Source organism: Lytechinus variegatus, chromosome 16 (assembly GCF_018143015.1).
Source record: "Lytechinus variegatus isolate NC3 chromosome 16, Lvar_3.0, whole genome shotgun sequence".
Taxonomy (NCBI): Eukaryota; Metazoa; Echinodermata; class Echinoidea; order Temnopleuroida; family Toxopneustidae; genus Lytechinus; species Lytechinus variegatus.
Genome location: NC_054755.1, coordinates 19,456,282 through 19,478,136, shown reverse-complemented (window position 1 = coordinate 19,478,136; position 21,855 = coordinate 19,456,282). Strand labels below are relative to the sequence as shown.

Sequence of the window (21,855 nt, the reverse complement as noted above, 5' to 3'; positions counted from 1 at the left end):
CTGCAATTACCCGCATAATAGCAGCATCGGGACCAGATTTTGACTTTATGAACGCATTTCAAAAGTAATGCGGATAATTGCCATGGAGCGGTCACAAGGTCACCCTTTTCCAATGCAACCGCATCGGAGGGGGTGTGTGCGGTTGCCATGACGATTATCCTCCTTTTTCAGGACGGGCGCTCGTAAAAATAGTGCGGATTATTTTCGGAGTTTATGAACGCAATTTTTATTGAATTATCCGCATTACTCTTAGGCGGCTAATTTCAGGATAGGTTTATGAAAGGGGTATGAGTGCTTGAATAGAATGGAATATATACTCACGTTGTGGTTGAGATCTCATGCTCTGCTAGTACCCTAATGATTGGAAGTATTTGACCGTAGTGATGGAATAATCTGACCAGCGGTCTAGCGGCTGTGATCTTCTCCTTCACAAACTCCCCAAGGATATAAACAGCACTGGACGTTGTTGGCTGAATGGTCAAGATACAAAAAAAAGAATTAAACCAATAGATTAATAGAAATAAAGAGTCACAAATGTCACTTACCATGGGGAAATTGGGTCTTAACAGAATTTTCAAAGAAGCATGGATTGATCGCATATTATTCATGTAATCTACCCGTCATGCAATCCAGCTGGTCTAAAAGTAGAAAAAAAATTAAGCAATACAAATTCAACTGAACCAAAGATCATCATTTACTACAGATTCTTATCAATGGCTTTTATCAGGTGTTACGATTGTTACACACACACACACACACACACAGAAACACCCTGTACACCAGGGAGAGAGGGGTAAATAAGCACCCCCCTAATAATTCCAATTATATCATTTTAATGCAAAGAAGTAGAAACAATGTAAAATACTATATTTATTTTTCATATCTGTATATTATATTTTTGTGTTTTGCCTTACATTGTAACTTTCATTGAATTTTGGAATGAAAAAGAATGAATGCAATCAATCTTCAGTAGACCTACATTATCCAATAGAAATGATAAAACTTATCAATCTAATTTGCATATTAATGAGCATTAAATATTATTGTTAGGGGCCCCATTTGCCCTATTGAAATGAGAACAAATGAGGCTCCATTACTGAAAACTATTTTTTTTGCTACATTCAAAGTAAAAATAGTTCAGTCGGTTTGATGCAATCACTTAACATTTACTAGTAACAATCACTGTATCAATATTTGGTTATTTACGAAAAGACACCCATTTTAAAATTGATTCATTTAATATATCCATTACTATGAAAGAAATGATTCTCAGATTGCATTTTCTGTGTTCTCTACATCAATTTCTATGCTCAACACTGCAAACAGGTTTAAACAAATACAGTATATGGAAATTTGAATAATAATAATAATAGTAATATACAACATTTATAAAGCGCTTTATACATAGTTTCAAAGCGCTAAGAAAGAAGGGGAGAAAAGAATACAAGATATCTCAGTAAATTTAAGAACAACAAGGGAACTGAAAGGAACTGAATGCCTTTGTGACTTCCACTGCGTCTTCTGATTATAATTAATCACTCTCAAACCAGTGGCTCTGTGATATCTTTGACACAGCCATCTTAGATCAATCATCAATTTCATTTTTGATACCAGATCTTCAAGATTGTATCGTTCACATTACAAGGTGGAGGAGTAGTCAAATGTTGCATGGCAAGTGCTGTACCCAGAAGTGCGTGATTAAATCTGTTCAGGTGGTAAGGTGCATTTTCTGGAGCATATAAAAATATATAAACATGTAATTTTGTCTTAGCTATAAAGGATGTGTTCAACATTGATTTTCAAACTTATACAACAACATGAATCATGATTGAAAACTCAATTACAAAACGTCAAACACAAACACGATCAGCGGTGCACTGTTCAGTGACAAAAATATAAAGCTGATTATTTGTCGATCGTCTTGAAATTTCCCTCATTCGTTAGCGCAGCTTTAGTGCAGTGTGACCCATCACAAGAAAGGTCAATTCGTGCACCTTCTTGTGTAGGCTTCCACTGCGATAGCAAATTTAAAAACAGTGCAAAACTCAATCGTGTTCAGTGTCGCATTCGCGGTGCTGAAAGTCATGAATTCTAGGCTGATCGCGTTTACAAGTGCATCTTTTTTCCTCCGAATCAGCGTTTGAAAGACGTTTACTTTTACGACTAGGAAAGGAGGACATTTAACACTACATTCTCATTACATTCGCATTTTGTAAACACGTTTTCAATCATGATCCATGTTGCCTGTTCAATTTGGAAACCGACATTCAACCCACCCTAAGAATATCATCACGATCAATATCAACTCGATCTGTAGCCTATAAAAAAATTCCCCAATAGCGCTTTTGTCAGTTGACCCATTCTCTTGGGCACTCACAAACGTGATGCAAGTTGCCCTTATCAACGTCATCAAAAATAGGAACAAAATATTGACCAATTATTCCCTTTCCAGGCCAGCCAGTTTGCAAATGAAGAATAAACTCCGCATCTTGGGAAGGTAAGAGGGGGGGGGGGGGGGGTTAGAAATGAAAAAAGACAAATGCATTGAAGGTAGACAAAATGCCTGGAGGTGTTTGACATTTACACATCATCTAGAATTCACACTGTGAAATGCCAAGTTGATTTGGTATTGAAATAGGTCTCCTGAAAAAATAATCAGAAAATGTCTTTTTGAGTTTGGTCATATTTGTATTCTGAATGACAAATATCACACAGAGACATTCTTTGAAATATGTACTTGTTTTATAGATTGAAATTTGTCAATTTTTTTCAAATGTTAAGATGGGTTGTTTTTTTATCATCATCAATGGGTTTTATTTTAATGATTACTTTATGAAACAACGTGGTTTTTGAACCACGAGCCTCTCCTGATTTCGTGATCTTCGCGATTTTGCGATCCAGAAAATATGAAACATGATCTTTCGACTCCTAGATGACCTTTGACCTCATCATCCTCATGAGCACATATACGGCATTACCCAAAGATTTATTATACCAAGTGTAAACACGATGCAGAAATATAGAAATGGGAGCAAGTTGAACAAAAACTTGAACCTTTGACCCCATCATCCTCAACAATATTTGGCATTACCGAAGGATCATTTGAAAAAAGTCTGATAAAAATTGAAGCAGAAATAAAGAAATGAGTGCAAGTTGAACATAAATTTCAAACAAAGGATGGAAATGACCTCATTCGACCTTTTGATCCCTAGAAAACCATCACTGCTATCATTGTTATCACTACCACCAACATCATAACAATACTAATCATCATCATCACAACCATCATCACCTTCATCATCATCACCATCCCCGCCACCACCATCATCATTATCATCATCATCCCCTTCACCATCATTATCATCATCATCATCATCATAGTCATTATCATCACAGCCATCATTGTGATAACACCATTATCATCTCAATTATCATTACCATCATCATCATCACCACCATCACCAATACTTCCACCATCACCACCACCACCAATACCATCGTCATTATCATCATCATAGTCATCATCATCACCAGGATCGTCATCATCATTATCACCAATGTCATCTACATCATCATCATCATCATCACTTGTAATTAACTTCATTGATATAATCTGTACATAAGACCACCTAACTACTTGTATATTTGCCTCATCTTGGAATATCATTATATTATCAAAAGTTTCTTGAAATCAGCAAAAAAAAAAGGGTGTGCAAAGTCTCCCCCAGACAAAAAAAAAATCTTTAGAAAAGCATCTCTTCACGTTCCACACATTTTCCAAGTTTTCTCAGAAAAACAAGCATATTTTGCCACAATTACGGCAGGTAATTGATCGATGTGATGCAATTTGTGCAAACAAGGACCTGAGCAAAGAGCGGCTCTGCACTAGCATGAAGGCCATTTCACTGGAAATTCCTTATTTAAATGTAGGTCAAAAAAATGGAAGAGAAGAAAACACTGTTTTTCTCACTTTTTCATGAATAATATCTATTTTTTTCTTGGTTTGGTTTAAGGTGAGAGGATGAATGGACTTCATTCTCATTTTGACAGTATTCATGTACTTTGTGCAATACTCATGTAAGTCTCTCAACTCTACTAATTTTTCACTATCCCATTTTCTCTTCCTCTTTATTTCACTCATTTTATTTTACTCACTTAGATGCACAATTCATTCTGAATGAAAATACCAACAAGCTCAAACATTTTGTAGTGTTGGATAACCAGGCCTGTAACATAAAACTAAGAAATTGATCTTAGGTCTAATTGTTAAGATTAATCACACACAATAGTCTATGCAATCAATCATAGAAATCAACCCTTATGATCAATTGTAAGTTTTATGTAACTGAGCCCTCGAAAGATCAGGGCCATATAAATATATTTATCTCTTTTTTTTCAAGTTCATGAATGATTGCCAAACCCCCTGAAGCAACCAACAAAGTAACCAACCCTGAAAGCTTTGGAGGGACCATGGATTCCTCGTCTCTTCCATATTTCTCAATCCTACCTATGCACCAGGCATCACTGTAAATTCATATCTGAGCCTCGCATTTAGAGCCGTAATTGACTCCGACGGGGGTACTTGATCAAATTTCTTCGTTTCCATCTCCATCCTGATTTGATAATGCAATATTAGCAGAGGTGATAAAGTGAAATCCGAGCCGACGAGTCCCCCATGGTTTGAATACATTGACTGGGAGAACCGTTCCGCCGATGAAAGGGGGCGGGCTTCGAAGGCGCAACTGGTTCATGAGGTTTAATTTGGAAGCGGGAGTTCAGCAAAAGCCTGGTTTATGCAGCTCATTTGACAGGTGAATGTATTTTGATTGCTTCCTGGCCTTGCACCATGCTTATGAACAATTATCATACAAACTGTTTTTAGAATCACAGTTTCTGATGGTACTTCTTCAACGTGCGTACAAAGTTTGGTTTAAACAAAATTAAGTTTAGATGTTGAATGCAATGTCTAGAGTCAGTAAAAGTTGGGCAAAGTTGATCACTCTTCAATGATGATAAAACTTTTCTTGAGAACATTCATTTAGCAGATTTCACTGGACAAAATACTGATATTCAATTACAATACAATTATAATAATTCACAATAATGCATATTTTTATAGTACCCTTTCCAACATGGTAAAAATGCTGTAGGCATTATGAAACAAAGAAGACAGGGAGAAAAGGAAAGAGAGAGAGAGAATGATAACTGCCTCAAAAAAATAAGAGATGTTGATTACACCTACATGTCTCAAACAAATTCTTTAAAATATACCTTTCAGTAATTTGCTCAAGAATTGTCACCAAACATGATACATCATTGAAGTAAGGTATCTTCTTCACTTTTATTGACAAAATTGAATTACGACAGGCGCTGAATTTCAACCACATAGTTATTCTTCTGGGAGACTCATCTTTCTTTAAGATTTTTGAAAAATTTTGCTAACGAATAAAATGCTTTTTTTAGAGAGAAGTTGTTAAATATGGATTATTATGAACAGAAATAACATTTGTTGAATAATACTGAGGAAGTGGGCATTTTTCGAATAGCCATTCACTGCTATTTATAGACAGAATATATGAAACATATAGCTTGCAAATTCATGTTGCAGAAATCGATGCAGCAACTGCCGGGAAGCTCATTAAATCAATATCATTCCAAAAAAAGAAAAATATGGTTATTGGTACACTGATAATTACAAAGGATTTACCACAACAGAAGTCTTCGACAATTTACACCAAAGGGTACAATTTTTATTCAATTACTTAATCTATAATGTATTTTTTTAGTAAATTTAATCAAAAACACAAATATACACACACAAAAACTGTAGTATTGACCAGTATGCATAGTGGACCAGATCAGTCATTTAACTGTGGTGTTAAAGGACAAGTCCACCCCAACAAAAACTTGATTTGAATAAAAAGAGAAAAATTCAACAAGCATAACACTGAAAATTTCATCAAAATCGGATGTAAAATAAGAAAGTTATGACATTTCAAAATTTCGCTTCATTTCACAAAAACAGTTTTATGAACGAGCCAGCTACATCCAAATGAGAGAGTCGATGATGTCATTCACTCACTATTTCTTTTGTTTTTTATTGTTTGAAATATGAAATATTTTGATTTTCTCATCATTGTCATGTGAAATGAAGTTTCATTCCTCCCTGAACACGTGGAATTCCATTATTTTAACATTTTGTGCTTCAGGCAAGGAGGTCCTAATCGTCAAATTCGTAAAAATTGAAATATTGTATAATTCAAACAATAAAAAACAAAAGAAATAGTGAGTGAGTGACATCATCAACTCTCTTATTTGGATGTAACTGGCTCGTTCATATAACTATTTTGTTAAAAATAAGCGAAACTTTGAAATGTCATGACTTTATTTTAAATCCGATTTTGATGAAATCTTCAGCATTGTGCATGTCTGATTTTTCTCTTTTGATTCAAATCAACATTTTTCTGAGGTGGACTTGACCTTTAAATTTATCGTGTTTGTGCTAAACCATTTAAGTTATGAATGACAACACATTTGGGTTGTTACTTTAACACTTTTTATATCATGTTAATCTGTAGGGTGTAATTTCAACACCTCAGGGAGAGTGGCTTTCACAATTTGTTGTGAGAGTATTTGCTAAGTTCTGTTACAATCATATGCAGATGTTGTAACTGAATGATCGCAAATGTTCACACAATCAACAGAGCTGATAGTGTAGACATCTTTACAAGTAAATGAGGTTGAATACAGGCTATTTGGAAGACTATGTTCTTTTTCATTTAGAAAAAACATTGTAGAATAATCTTTTTCTACTCAAATTAATGTCATTGCTTTATTTTTTAAAGAAGATATAGGGGCAGTTCTCCTTACGCTTTCTAACACTAGTTTACTGAAAACCAGTTTGGAAGATCACTTTGCTAGCGTTCCCATTTGATCACATGAAAGTGGTTTTCAAAATCACTTCGCGTAAAGCAATTATGTTGCTATGGAAACGCTCTCAATGGGGTGACACGTTTCGCGCGAAATTCAAAACCACAGCATAGGCATTCTACACCTGTCTTATGGAGTAGCGCGCTCAAAATGTGCGAAGATTGCTTCCCAAAGAACGGTTGTATCCTCACGCTACGAGGCAAACCAATCTTGAAAACTTGGAAGATCGCTTCCAAGACTGGTTCAACTGTTCTCACTATGCATTAAACTAGTTTCCAGCAAACTAGTTTTAGGAAAGTAGTGAGAATGGTGTCATAGATCCACAATGTGCTGCAATTAACCAAAGTGAGATATATGGATACCTGACAAGAATTCAGTCCGAAATACTGACTTGTGCGCTGTAAAAGGCTAGTCTGCGGGCACAGACCCTGATTGAAACTCTGATTAACAAGTGGGTCTCCACCCAAAGACTAGCACAGACAAAACTTGCTGAGGGCCTTCAGTACACAAGGCACGAGTTGTCTGCAATTCAGACCCTTAACTCAGTAGAAGGGTTTGCACACCGGACTAGTAAAAGGCGGGCTGATAATATCCAAGTCCTCTGAAAGTACATCTAGAAATGCTATCATATGTTATGCACTATAGAAAGACCGTTATTACTCAAAATTCTTTATTTGTGTGTGTGTACTAAAATGCAACTGATTGTGTCAATTTTGTGTCCTACATGTGCATGTAAAGGCTCGGTCCCACTGCACTTACGGATGCAGAGAAGATGTAAAACAGAATGCTCAGTAGTGAGCATATTATTTACTAACAAGCTATACTTACCTATACCATCTCATCAAATTGCTATTCGTTACCCTAACTCGAATAGCCACCGGTAAAAACTCCCCGAAAAAGGCTAACTGCATTCAGGTAGCCTGGGAAACCCGTCACGGAACGAGACCCATAAAACCCGGTCTCCGCATATAAGCCTCCTCTTTCGTAGCCAAGGAGGGGCGAAGTCTGCAGGGGAGGACGGGTGGGGAGTTATAGGTAAGTATAGCTTGTTAGTAAATAATATGCTCACTACTGAGCATTCTGATTTACTACACTGCGCTATACTTACCTATACCATCTCATCAAATTGCTAGAATAGCACGGAAAAAACTGGAGGAGGGGCAGAAATGAGACCCTTTCCAGACATGATATCATAACGATAAAGAAACTGATAGACTATAAAATGGAGCAGTCTCCCAACTGGAGAAGCTACCCTAGGAATGACGGGTAAAAATAACATCAACCTCATTAATGAAATATATCAACTGGAAATAGTTTAGGAACGATTAGGACAGGACAGAACCGCCGAGGCAAAACCTGTGTCTCGGCTTATAACATCGGATAAGTAATAAGATACAAAGGTATTGGAATTGGTCCAATAGGCTGCCTGGAGAATCTCCTCTATAGAGGTACCCTGAAAAAGCGCCCAAGATGTTGCTATGCCCCGTGTATCGTGGGCTCTAATGGACCCTGATAATATGGCGTCCCCTCCACCTGACTTGATCCCCTGTACTAACCATCGGGAAATTGTAATTGGACTAACAGGGCCGTGAGGTTCTATTGAACTAATGAAAAGTTGGTGGGAAGTGCGAATATATTTAGTCCTATCAATGTACCACTTCAAGGCACGTACAGGACACCATAACCTATCTTCGGAAACTGACGAGAGATTGTTAATGGCTGGAAGAACAATTTCACAAGGTTTAGAGCTTTCTTTTTGATTTTTAGCTAGGAAACCTGGTCTAGGGATCAGGCGGACTCTGCCCTTCTCCCAACGGATATGACCCGGCCTTACCGTGAGTGCATGAAGCAAACTACGTCTTTGACCTGAAGCTATAGCCAACAAGAAGGCTGTTTTAATGGACAGATCAAGGAGGGAGCATTTATGCATGGGTTCAAAGGGGGGTTTCGCCAGGGCCCGAAGGACCCGCGGAAGGTCCCATTTGGGGAAGAGTCTTCGGCGAGGAGGATTCTGTAAGAAAAAGGATCTTGTTAGTCTGGCAAGGACAACTGAATTTGAGATAGTTTCCCCATTAGAGAAGCCTGAATGAATGGCTGCTATGGCTGACCTGTAACCCCTTATGGAGGAGACAGATAAACCTTCATCAAATAGTAGAAGTAAGAAATCTGCTATCTTACCTAAAGAGGCAGAGGTTGGATCAATCTGTAAACTGTCACACCACCGGAAGTATCTCTGGAGTCTAGAATCATAAGTGTTCCTGGTGGAGGATCGCAGGAATCTAGAGGCCATGTCTGCAGCTCTCTCCGAAAGGCCCGCTTTAGTTGCTGATTTCCTGAGATGGGCCAGAGTGTTAGGCAAAGTCTTTCCGGGTTCGGGTAATAAGTGTCCGTCCCGGGTTGTTTTAGGAGGTCCACCAGTGGGGGTAGTCTTTTGGGAGTCCCCACTAGGAGATCTGTAAGTGTTGTGAACCATGGTCTCCTCGGCCACCAAGGTGCGATGAGGAGAACGTAAGCTTCTTCCTTCCTCACTTTCTCCAGCACTTGAGGTATTATGGGAAAGGGCGGAAAGGCGTAACCCAGGATCCCCTTCCAAGGGATTGTTAGGGAGTCTGTCGCAAAGGCTAAGGGATCTTGATGTTTCGTGCAATAAGTCGGGAGCTGCTTGTTCAGGGCTGATGCAAATAAGTCTATCTGAGGCTGGTCGCCCTGACTGAAGATTCTCTCCACTATGGTGAGATTGAGTTGCCATTCTGATGGGAGATAACTTCCCCGAGAGAGGAAGTCTGCAATGTAATTTTCTTTCCCTGGGATGTGGCAAGCCTTTAGGGTTATGTGATTGTTCTGGCACCATGCTAGAATTTCCAATGTTAGGAAGCAAAGAGTAGATGACCTTGTCCCTCCTTCCCTGTTTCTGTAGGAGACCACTGTGCTGTTGTCTGATTTTACCAGAATGCACTGGTTGGCAACTTGGGGGAGGAAGGCAAGTAGAGCCAGTTGAACCGCCTTCATTTCTAGAACATTGATATGCTGTGCTGAATCTCTTTCTTGCCATTGGCCGGAGGCTTTGAATTTCCCCATGTGTGCTCCCCAACCCAGCTTTGAAGCATCGGTCGTTAGGGTGAGGTTTGGTTTTGGGTTCTGAGTTTGCTTCCCTTGGTTCAGAAATCGACATGCTGACCACAGATGAATTGCATGCATCATCGCATCTGTCATGGGAACAAGATGGTCCCTGGGGTGAATTCTGGGCCTGAAGTGTCTCAGGAAGTGCAGTTGGAGTGGCCTCATATGTCGTCTGCACTGCGGGATTAGATCCACTAGGCTTGCTAATAGACCGAGGAAAATTTGCCAAGTTCTGGCTGGCGAGCATGAGTTTGAGTAGAGCTCTGCACCTACTGACTGGATCTTCTTTATTCTGTGAGGGGAAGGGCGAACTATTAAGTTTGGGATGGATATTATCGCCCCTAGAAACTCTGGTGATCTTGTTGGTGTGAACCTTGATTTTTCTTTGTTGATCAGAAAACCTAGATCCGAAGCTAGCTTTCGGACAACGCTTACGTTGTAGGCAAGAGAGGTCCTGGAAGGGCCGAGGAGGAGCCAGTCGTCCAGGTAACAGAAGATAGTAATGCCTCGCCTTCTTAACTCTGCGGCGAGGACTCTCACCAGTCGGGAAAAAATCCTTGGGGCAGGCTTTAGGCCGAACGGAAGGGCTATGAACTGATAACAAACGTCTCCTACTTTGAAGCCCAGAAACTTGCAGGCCTCTGGGGCTATAGGAACATGATAATAAGCGTCTTTGAGGTCTATAGTGACTGCCCATTGATTGGGTTTTATCAGAGGTAGGATGGTTGAAAGGGACTCCATTCTGAATGTTTGATCTGGGAGGAGTTTGTTTATCTTCTTTAGGTTGATTATCATGCGAAAACCCCCGGAGCGTTTCTTTACCAGGAAAACGGGGGAGAGGATGAGGGACTTGTGGTCTGGGACTGTTATGATAGCTCCTTTGTGGAGTAGAGACTGTATTTCTGATTGGAGAGCCTCTCGGCGTGAAGGATCCCTTGGTATGGGGGTCTGTTGTCGAAAATGGGAAGGATGAATTACTCTTGGGAAATTTGGATTGTATCCCGACCTTAGTATCTCTAGAACAAATTTGTCTTTGGTTATCTTTTCCCAGTTCTGTAAGCAAAGAAAAAGTCTTCCCCCTACTGGGACTTGCTGAAGGTGGGGAATGACTAGTGTTTGATTGTCAAAAGTCCCGGTTTTGAGTGGGGGCCCTAAATTCGGTGTGCTGAAAGTGGGCCTGGCGGCCCCGACCTCCACCCCGAGGTTTCCTATGACTTTCCCCGCGGCCCCTTTCAATCCTGGCGTCAACACCAGAGCGAGGGAAGGAGAGGGATGACCCCTTATGTTCATTGTAGGCCTGGGGCTGGGGTCTGGAGCTAGAGCTAGCAAAGGGGGGTCTCTGGGCCTGGCCCTGTCTAGCATTAGCGGTGCCTGGCGGGCTAGGTCTACTCGAAGAGAGCCTATAAAAAGTCTTGTCAGCTGTGGTGCTGGCTGAAATAGACTTATCCAAAACATCTTGAAAATGTCCATGAAATAAGTCCTTACCTTCACAAGGGAGCTTATTGAGCAGTCTTGCTGCCTCTTTTTCAATTTTGAGGGCATCTAAAACTTTGGCTCTTCTTGCCCTCGAGCATAGTAGAGTTGATCTTGCTGCTTGCTCATACTGGAGATCAGCAATCTTTGTGAGTGATTCTAACAATAAGTTTTTGTCACCGGTAGAGACTCCAAGCCGCTCAGCCTCACTAAGAGCGGTTAACAGGCACCCCTGGTACATCGCGAGTCTCATACTGCTCCGGGCGGCCGCGTCCAGCGATGCAAGCTGATAGTCGGCTGAGCGGTAGCTTGAGCTGCGGAGAGGGTTACGGCCCGATCTAGACTTCCTCGCTCCCGCATCCCCGACACGGAAAGCAACGTCCGGGACTGAAGGTGTGCACAAAAAATCCTCAAAGTCTTGAGCGGCAAATCGATAATCCCTCGACACTTCTTTACTGATCGGTTTAAGCCGAGAGTGTTGCTTATCTAGGCCCCGAAAGCAGGATTTATACGGGGCATCCATCTTGATCGCCGGACTAACTTCGTCCGAACGAGTAAGGGACGAGTTCAGGCGGAAGATTGACTTCTCTCGCTCAGTTTCGCTACTAGTATTGTCTTCGGCCCGAAGTTGAGGGCAGTATTTAGTCAAGATCAGGGCTGACTGATGCCTGTTCCCACTAGCCGGAGTATCGCGTTCGTGTAAGTCAGAACTCTCTCGTACCCCCAATGGTGATTGTCCTCGTTCGAATCCCATATGCTGGGCAGCTTGGAGGGAATGCGCGGGGCTGCTATTAGAATTAGATGGTGAGAAATCGCCCCAATCTCTTCTGCGAGATGTAACAGGTCGGTGGTAATCAAATTCCGAATCAGATTCTCCCACAATGGAAAATACTTTTTCTCTACGGCTAATACGAGGCGAGTTATCATTAGCCCCCACTCTGCGACCGTTACGAGGCGATCTAGACCTCTCTCTACGTCTAGAATGAGTCGAGTCTTCATTAGACCGTTGTCTCGGGCGACTTTGTCTATTACTTGCCGGGCTGGCGGTAAGCAAATCCAGAGGGTCGGGGTCTGGAAGGGTCGATGGCGGCGCCCGCTGGGGAAGGGCCGCCTGCAAGGCTTGCAAGATCCAACTAGCCGCCTCGGCGGGGTCTGGCAATGAATGGACTGACCTGTCACAATCCTGGGCCAGTCGGCTCTTTTTCTGAATTACAGGGGGTTGTAGTGGGTCAAGACTTTGAGTCTGATTGTCATGAGAACACGAGTGGTCATCGCGAGGCCTCTTCTTGCCCGTCCTATTCTTTGATGAGGAGCTACCCCGATCGGAAGGAGTGTAAACAGTCTCTTCCGATTTATCCATACCCTTGTCTACCTCCCGCCTATGGGACTGGGTGTCTGATTGTGTAGAGGTATTAGCCGGCGTTGTCTTGGCCGGGTTATTAGTGTTAGGATTCTTGTTCTTCGGCTTTGTCTTGGCCGCCTTATCATTATTTTTCGGCTTTGTCTTGGCCGAAATATTGACCCTCGGCTTTGTCTTGACCGAGTTATTCTCCCCTTGATTGAGATTTGGGGAGGCTTGGGAATTAATGTTCATGTCAGTTATTTCTTCAGACATCGTGATTCAAAAGAAAAACACTGAAGCGCGGTGGCTAAACGTTTACTCAGCGACGTCGCGGTAACGAAAGAGGAGGCTTATATGCGGAGACCGGGTTTTATGGGTCTCGTTCCGTGACGGGTTTCCCAGGCTACCTGAATGCAGTTAGCCTTTTTCGGGGAGTTTTTACCGGTGGCTATTCGAGTTAGGGTAACGAATAGCAATTTGATGAGATGGTATAGGTAAGTATAGCGCAGTGTAGTAAATCGTAAAAAAATCTTGCCATCAATTGGAAAAACGTCAAGTATTCGTTGTGTACTTTTTGCATACGAGTTTCATAGGCTCTATATCCATCTGGCATCCATCCACTGTGATTTGATTCTTCGCCCATTTTGCCCATTGTCTGGAGTGGATGAAAACGGATGGAGCAACGGTGAAATTTTGCTTGTCCGCTGTATCCGTTATGAATACGTTTTGTGTCCGTCGGCCAGTGGGACGAAGCCATAACAGACTGGTTCTTTCCTCTATAGGAAGTCTGGTGAATTGATGCACATTGCATTACATGTAAGGGTGAATTTTAGAGTTAGCTTGCACTTTATTCTTTATTTCTCCAACATTGAGGAGCACTCCAGAAGACTGTGCTCGCCAGACTTCTATTACACAGGTATCTGGGGGGCAAACTGGCGGGTGTTACTAACTGCTGCTCGAGTGCTAGCGCTCGCTCTGTCTCTCGAAGTGCTTTCAGACCGACTCGAAAACTGAGAACATCAGGGGATTGTTTCACTATAAAAGAATCGAGTGTGACTCAATGGCCCGAATTCACAAAGGTGGTTTTGAAAACCCACGGATGACTTCATGGTTTATGCAGATGTCCTGTATAAATTACGCTTAATTTAGCGCGTATTGCACGCGTGTATACAACTGGCCAATGCTGATGTGCGCTTTTGTCAGTGGGCCAAATTGACGCCTGTTACCATGGTTAGATACGCTATTTTATTCACGAGTCCGCTGTTTGAAGAGTGGACTCATCAATTAAAAAAAGTGGAAGCGTAAAGTCATTCGTATCTTACGAAGAGCTTTATGAAACACCCACTGGATGTGTGTTTCATAAAGCTGTTCGTAAGTTTGGAGCGACTTTAAGAACGACTGGTAATCCTTTTTTTGGGTACATGGTATGTTCATTGGCGATGGTTATAAGCGTGTACGAAAGGATTACCAGTCGTTCTCAAAGTCGAACTCATGAAAAGCTTTATAAAATGGCCCCTAGGTATTTTGGGCAGTCAGTTATGAAAGAAAATTAATATTCCTGATACCTGCTTAATAGTAGGTACTTGTCAAAATAATGAGAAATTTCGCAGGGAGTTTTCTGAGGTCACAGGTATAGTGGCAGTGTGACAGCAAACTATGAAAACTTTCCCATTCAGCTATTACAGCTAGATGCTGAGCTAGTGATTTTGAATTGCACACCCAATCTGCTACTCAGTCCATATATTACGCACATCATAACTTCAAGTACTTAAAGGTCAAGTCCACCTCAGAAAAAAATTTGATTTGAATCAATAGAGAAAAATCAGACAAGCACAATGCTGAAAATTTCATCAAAATTGGATGTAAAATAAGAAAGTTATGACATTTCAAAGTTTCGCTTATTTTCAACAAAATAGTTATACGAACGAGCCAGTTACATCCAAATGAGAGAGTCGATGATGTCACTCACTCACTATTTCTTTTGTTTTTTATTGTTTGAATTATACAATATTTCAATTTTTACGAATTTGACGATTAGGACCTCCTTGCCTGAAGCACAAAATGTTAAAATAATGGAATTCCACCTGTTCAGGGAGGAATGAAACTTCATTTCACATGACAATGACGAGAAAATAGAAATATTTCATATTTCATATAATAAAATACAAAAGAAATAGTGAGTGATGTCATCAACTCTCTCATTTGATTGTAATTGGCTCGTTCATATAACTATTTTGTTGAAAATAAGCGAAACTTTAAAATGCTATAACTTTCTTATTTTACATCCGATTTTGATGAAATTTTCAGTGTTATGCTTGTTGAATTTTTCTCTTTTTATTCAAATCAAGTTTTTGTTGGGGTGGACTTGTCCTTTAACTAAAAAGGGATATGGTTTGGGTGGGTATGAATTGGAAAAGAATAGTAGGGAATTTCGAGACCAGAGGCCTGTTTCACAAAGCCTAACACCTATTGTAACTTTTCCATTGTTGCAACGACCATGGAAACCTTGAATGTGATAGGCTACTGAGCCATGCTACCATGGTAATAATACTCTACTTTTACTTATAGATAAATATCATTACTGTACATGCCTCAATTTATTTCGTCTGTATAAGTTCATTGTACTTTGTTCTGTTGAAAATGAAACAAAATAAATTGAATTGAATAATATTCCGCATTTATATAGCGCTTAACACATCTGAACGACATCTCTAAGCGCTTCACAGATATATTATTACCTGGTCATCGGATCCTTGCATACCTGCATACAATGTACATATGCACCTTCTCCACTCCCTGGGCAGCATTCCAACACGAGATCCAAGACTCAATTGCCAGGCATACTACATAGGTTTTTGCATCCTACCGGGTACCCATTTAACACCTGGGTGGAGAGTGGCAAATTGTGGATTAACGCCTTGCCAAAGGACGCCAGACCGCGTTGGGATTTGAACACGCAACCCTCTCTTTACAAGGCGAGAGTCAGAACCACTACACCACGGCTCCTCCATGGTAGTTGAAATAATAGCATTGTTATAATACATGTAGTTGTAACTTTTTTATGAAACAGGTCCCTGAGGCAGTTCCTGCCAATTTAGGTATTTTGGTGGTTGGGTTGGTTTGATAGCATTTTCTCTCTCCTCTGTATCTCTCGTTGGCAAATTGTGGATTAACGCCTTGCCAAAGGACGCCAGACCGCGTTGGGATTTGAACACGCAACCCTCTGTTTACAAGGCGAGAGTCAGAACCACTACACCACGGCTCCTCCATGGTAGTTGAAATAATAGCATTGTTATAATACATGTAGTTGTAACTTTTTTATGAAACAGGTCCCTGAGGCAGTTCCTGCCAATTTAGGTATTTTGGTGGTTGGGTTGGTTTGATAGCATTTTCTCTCTCCTCTGTATCTCTCGCTTTTTTTTCTCCTTCTAAGACAAAATAGGAGGAGGAAAATCGATAGCATTCACCCAAGCTGGATGCGAAGCTGTTGAACCCCAAAGCACTTTCTACTATGGTAAGGGTGCCTGAGTTGAGTCTGCCGACAACCTTCCTCTATCTTTTATAGAGTTATGTTCTTCTCGAAACGGCGCTGCTTAAAGATCCTAACCATTGGGAATACGACTATGTATGGACTAGCTGAAAATAACAGAATGTGACTGTGATAAAGTCTGGGATGCTTCCCTTAACAAGAGAGGTTTTTTGTTATCCATATTTTCATCATCACTTATGCTATGATGATGGTGGTGGTGGTGGTGATGATGATGGTGATGATGAGATGATGATGATGATAATAATGATGATAATGATCATGATGGTAGTGGTAATGATGGTGATGATGATGGTGATGATGATGATGGTGACCATGATGATGACAATGATGATGATGATGATGGTGGTGGTGATGGTGATGATGGTGGTGGTGATGGTGATAATGGTGGCGGTGGTGGTGGTGATGATGATGACGGTGATGACGAAGATGATGATGGTGGTGGTGATGGTGATAATTTTCAATCTTCCATTATGTCAATACTTCATGGCTTAATTCATTTCTTGAATGCTTTACCCAGATTGATTATTTAAATGGACTACTTATATACATGTATCTATCAGGGTCTTTCCATGGAGCTGGTGCACAAGTTGTGACATTTCAGCACAACTCTATACTAATCATATTACACATTTACTGTTTGTAGGCTTTACATTTGTATTAAAGGGGTGGTCCAGGCTGAAAATATTTATATCTTAATACACAGAGTAGAATTCACTGAGCAAAACGCTGAAAATTTCATCAAAATCGGATAACAAATAATAAAGTTATTGAAGTTTAAAAATTTTAGCAATATTTTGTGAAAATAGTTGTCGTGAATATTCATTAGGTGAGCTGATGATGTCACATCTCCACTTTCCGTTTTCTTATGTTATTACATAAAATCATATTTTTTTCATCATTTCATACTTGTGTGAATAATATGTCTCCCTTATAATGAAATAAGTTGCAGCAATAAATATCTAATGCACTAAATCAGTTGTCAATCCAATTTTTCTAGTTCTTGGAGGAAAAAATTTGAATAAACCTAATTTCATATAATAAAATACAAAAGAACAAGTGGAGATGTGACATCATCAGCCCACCTAATGAATATTCATGACGACTGTTTTTACAAAATATTACTAAACTTTAAAATTCAATAACTTTGCTATTTGTTGTCCGATTTTGACAAACTTTTCGGCATTTTGCTCAGTGAATTCTACTCTATTTATTAAGCTATAAATACTTCCAGCCTGGACCACCCCTTTAAGAACATACATTTTACTGGAACATTTTGGATTATTTAGCTCAATTTGCCATTAAGTTATTTAGTAAACAGAGTAAAATGCTGGACATGGTGTTCGTGTTGCATTGGGATATTTACAATTGTTCCTAAAAGTCAAATAGTTGCAATTTTGACTAACCAAAACTTGAAACAATTTGTACATTGGCTTGTTAGTCAGGTAACTACAATACCTCAGATATATGAATAGTTTCAATAGAAAATTAAAAAATTGTCAGTGTCTATGTAGAATTGGGAAATATAACATTTCATGGACATCGAACAGCAGTGACAATTTTCGAATTCAAAGCTTACAAACAATAAATATCTAGTATATGTTTTCTTGAGTTATGCTGAAATGAAACAATGCATGTCCCAACTTCATGGAAAGAACCATCATGATCATCATAATCAACATATTTCATAACTATCATCATCATTACCACTTTCATCATCATCACCACCACCATCATCATAATTGTCATTATAATCATCACCATCATCATCAACTTTCAATCGTCATCACCACCATCATCATCCTAACCAAACACTTACATCATCATCATTACCAGATTCATCATCCTCATCATCCTCATCATCCTCCTCATCATCACCATCACCACAACCATCAACATCATCATTATCATCATGACCACCACCACCACCACCACCATCATCATCATCATCCTCCTCATCATTATTCATCATCAACACCACCACCACTTTCTTCGCATCATTAGTAAGCCCTACATCACAACCCCCTTATTACCAGCATGCTAAATTGCTTCAGCAATGACATTAAGAGAAGAGAAACATGCAAGAGACCTTCACAACGAGTTTAACAACAATACAAATTTACCTCCACTTCTGGCGATGTGAGGAGTATTTCCCTGAGGTTTTCGTATAGTGACGTTGGAAAGACGTAATCCTTCTGATATTCTATTCGTACTCGTAACGAACCAACTGTCTTGGAATGTCTGGCATTACTCGTTTCTCTCGGCTTTAGAAAGTACCTGGATACGACAATGACAAAATATTTGAATGGTAGGAGAATTGATAACAATCAGCTGAATGTTGAGATGTTTCAGTATGGCTATAAAGCATTCACTTTGATATATATTTCAGTATGGCTATGAGGCATACGCTTTGATAGATATTTCAGCATGGCTTTGAAGCATTGGCTCTGATAAATGCTCTAGCAAGATAGGGCTTCAAAAGAAATGTCAGTTAGCCACAATTGAGGGAGAAAAAATGAGTGTCACTCACTCGGCAATTTCTTCTTTACATTTTTTCTTCGGTATGACACCAAAGAGAGAGCAATTTTAAAGAGTTTGAGGGTGTTCAGGAACAGGCTTCTTCTGCTTCATTTTCCAATTTTCATCAAAAACGGAAAAAAGGAAATGTATGAACACGAGTGTCGCTTGAGCAAGCACATAATACACCCGCCTGTAACGCAGAAAATGTAGTTATTGCTCAAGCAAGAAAAGCGGAAGCGCTTGCCATTTTCAATCGTCATTATGGACATGAATGTATAAACAACAAAAGCTCAATGAAGGGTAAGATGAAAACAAGTCATTGTGACCATGACCTTTGACCTCAAAATCAATAGGCTTCCTGGGATCCATGCTAGTATCATACACACCAAATTGTATGAGCCTAGGTTAAATTAAACTGAAGTTATCGCATTTACAAACAAAATCTCATGAACGGATGGAAAGACGGACGGCGGACAGACGGACAAACAGACACCGAGCGTGATACCATAATAAGTCCTGTAGGAAGGGCGTATAAAAAACGTCAAATAAAATGCTATCACAATAGGAGATTATAAAAAAAATTGTGTTATTTAAATGAGTTCACATCTACTATAGATAACTTACAAGATTCTAGATCCATCATACACTCTGAATTACAGGTACTTGGATTGTAAATGGGGACCAATCAAATCCAGGATCTAGAATTTGAATCCTAGAAACTTAGCTTTAAATCTTGATAGATTTTATTTTAATCCTTTGAGATTGAAACACAAATATAAAGGATTCAAACTAAATCCAGAATTTGATTGGAACCAAACTACAGTCCACCTGGATTTATTTTAAATCCCTGCACAATTTAAGGTGTAACACCTTTAAGTTGTTGGTCACATTGGATGGAATAAAGTTGCCCCATTCTCCCCCCCCTTCTCTACCCCTCCCTTACTGGGGGGTTAAGGTGCTTGGTATTGCATCACTCAGGCAAATCTATCCATGTTACTCTAAGAAACAGAGGAAACTTTACTTTTTTCTGTTAAATTTTCTCTTTTTTTCCATTGCCTTCTTTCGTTCCCATCCTCCATCCTGTCTCCTCTCTATCTCTCTCTTTCATCCCTTCTCTCTTTCACCCACTCTCCCCCACCCTACTTTTCCCCTCTCTCTCTCTCTCTCTTGTCCCATTTATTTCAGTTTATTTTCAATTGACCTAATGCCAATTCGTCCATTATTTATTTTACCAACTCGTCTACTATCATTTGGTCTACCATCAGTTTGTACACTATCCACATGGTCTCATTGCCATTCCGTCCACTCATCATTCCGTCTAATAACCAGTTGGCCCAATAGCCATTTAGTCCATACACCATTTTGTCTAATTGGATTAAGTGTTAATTTGGCGAAATGAATGAAAAGAAAATGGATATTAGACCAACTGGCTATGGGACAAAATGGTCATAGACGAACTGGTGATTAGACGAAGTGATGATTGGACCAAATTGTTTTTGGACCAAACGGTTGTTAGACGAAATGGTGATGGACGGAATGGTACTAGACTAAATGAAGGTAGACCATGTGATGAGTGGACGAGTTGTCAATAAACGAATTGGCAATTTACCTTTATTACTTCATCTTCCCTCTATCTACAAGCCATCTCTCTCTTCCCAATCCTGTCTAACAAGTGGAATATATTCCTTTTGATCTTCATACTACCTCATTCAGTGTACAGGCCCCACAGTCATGTAATGGTCCTGCTATGACTCTGTCTAACCCAGATATGACAAGCCCTCAATGCCGACAGCAACGACATGTACACCAGAACATGTCCTCCACTCTGTCAACATGGATAAACATTGCCAAGGGAAATGCCAATTGAAAATGAGATTTACACGAGAGCCTCCTCACATACTAAAACAAGACGGTTACACTGTTTATTTGGATAAGGCAAGCTCAAGTTTAATTGGATTAAGACGCCTTTGGAATGACAAGCAAAGTAACATCACAGGGTGGAAAAATGAAGGCTAAATTCTTGGGAAAAAAAATATCAGCTCAGTGGAAGAATATCTTTACTCCTTTGTAGCTGTTACAAACGGAAGATTTAGGCCCGAGTCATTACGTTTATTTTGAAAAACGTTTTTCAACGCTATAAAAAGGGAAGTTCACTCTGAAAAAAAGGTTGTAAAAATACCAGAAAAATGACTGATAAAAAAACATTGGTAATGATTTGAGGATAAAATCCATCAAAGATTCGACAAATTATCAGAATCTGAAGTTTTTCGATTTCTGATGTCATATACGAGCAGCTATCCCATATATTATGCATTATAAAATGCATAAATTGTGATTTTTTTTAAATAGTTCATAATATACAATTAATGCACATTTATGAGTGTGTTATGACGATGCAGCACACTCGAGGTATTTACAATTATGCGAAAGCAAGAGGCGCTTGCGCCGAGTGCTTTTGCATAATATTGTGAATGCCCGAGAGTTGCCGAGAGTTGCTTAAAATGTGCATTAATTGTTTTATAAAACGGGTCGGCAAAATGGATTTTTCATGGAAATCTTGTTCAAATCCCTCCAACTTGTTTACGATCGCACAGCTACAGACGAAGAGATCACAAGATTGTCAATTATGACATCACAGGCGTATCTACTATGCGCGCCTAAGTAAGCGCATAAAAATCCTAGCCAGCCTCTTTTACTGAACGCGTATTAGTTTTTACGTGCTATTGGAACTAATGCTGCACAACAATTGCACAGTGCTAGTGCTGCACAAAAAATGCACAGTGCTGCACGAAAAAAAGCACGACTGGAAGGTTGCGCATAATTAAAGCATGAACACGTGACTTGAATACGCACTCACCATTGGCTACATCCTTGAACCCGTTTTATAATGACTATTATCTCTTCCTTCCTTTCATAAGTGGGT

General features: G+C 39.8%; 1 protein-coding gene across 1 annotated transcript in view; it reads right to left on the bottom strand.

The window, feature by feature from the left end:
• The window catches only part of LOC121430346 (ras GTPase-activating protein 3-like), a gene marked incomplete at its 5' end in the record, with an annotated part of 97,498 nt that overhangs the window by 25,284 nt on the left and 50,359 nt on the right, over positions 1-21,855 (bottom strand). The window contains 2 exons of the mRNA XM_041627625.1: positions 322-470; positions 18,536-18,689. Of these exons, the coding sequence (XP_041483559.1) occupies positions 322-470; positions 18,536-18,689 (303 nt within the window). The remainder of the gene's footprint in view (positions 1-321; positions 471-18,535; positions 18,690-21,855) is intronic.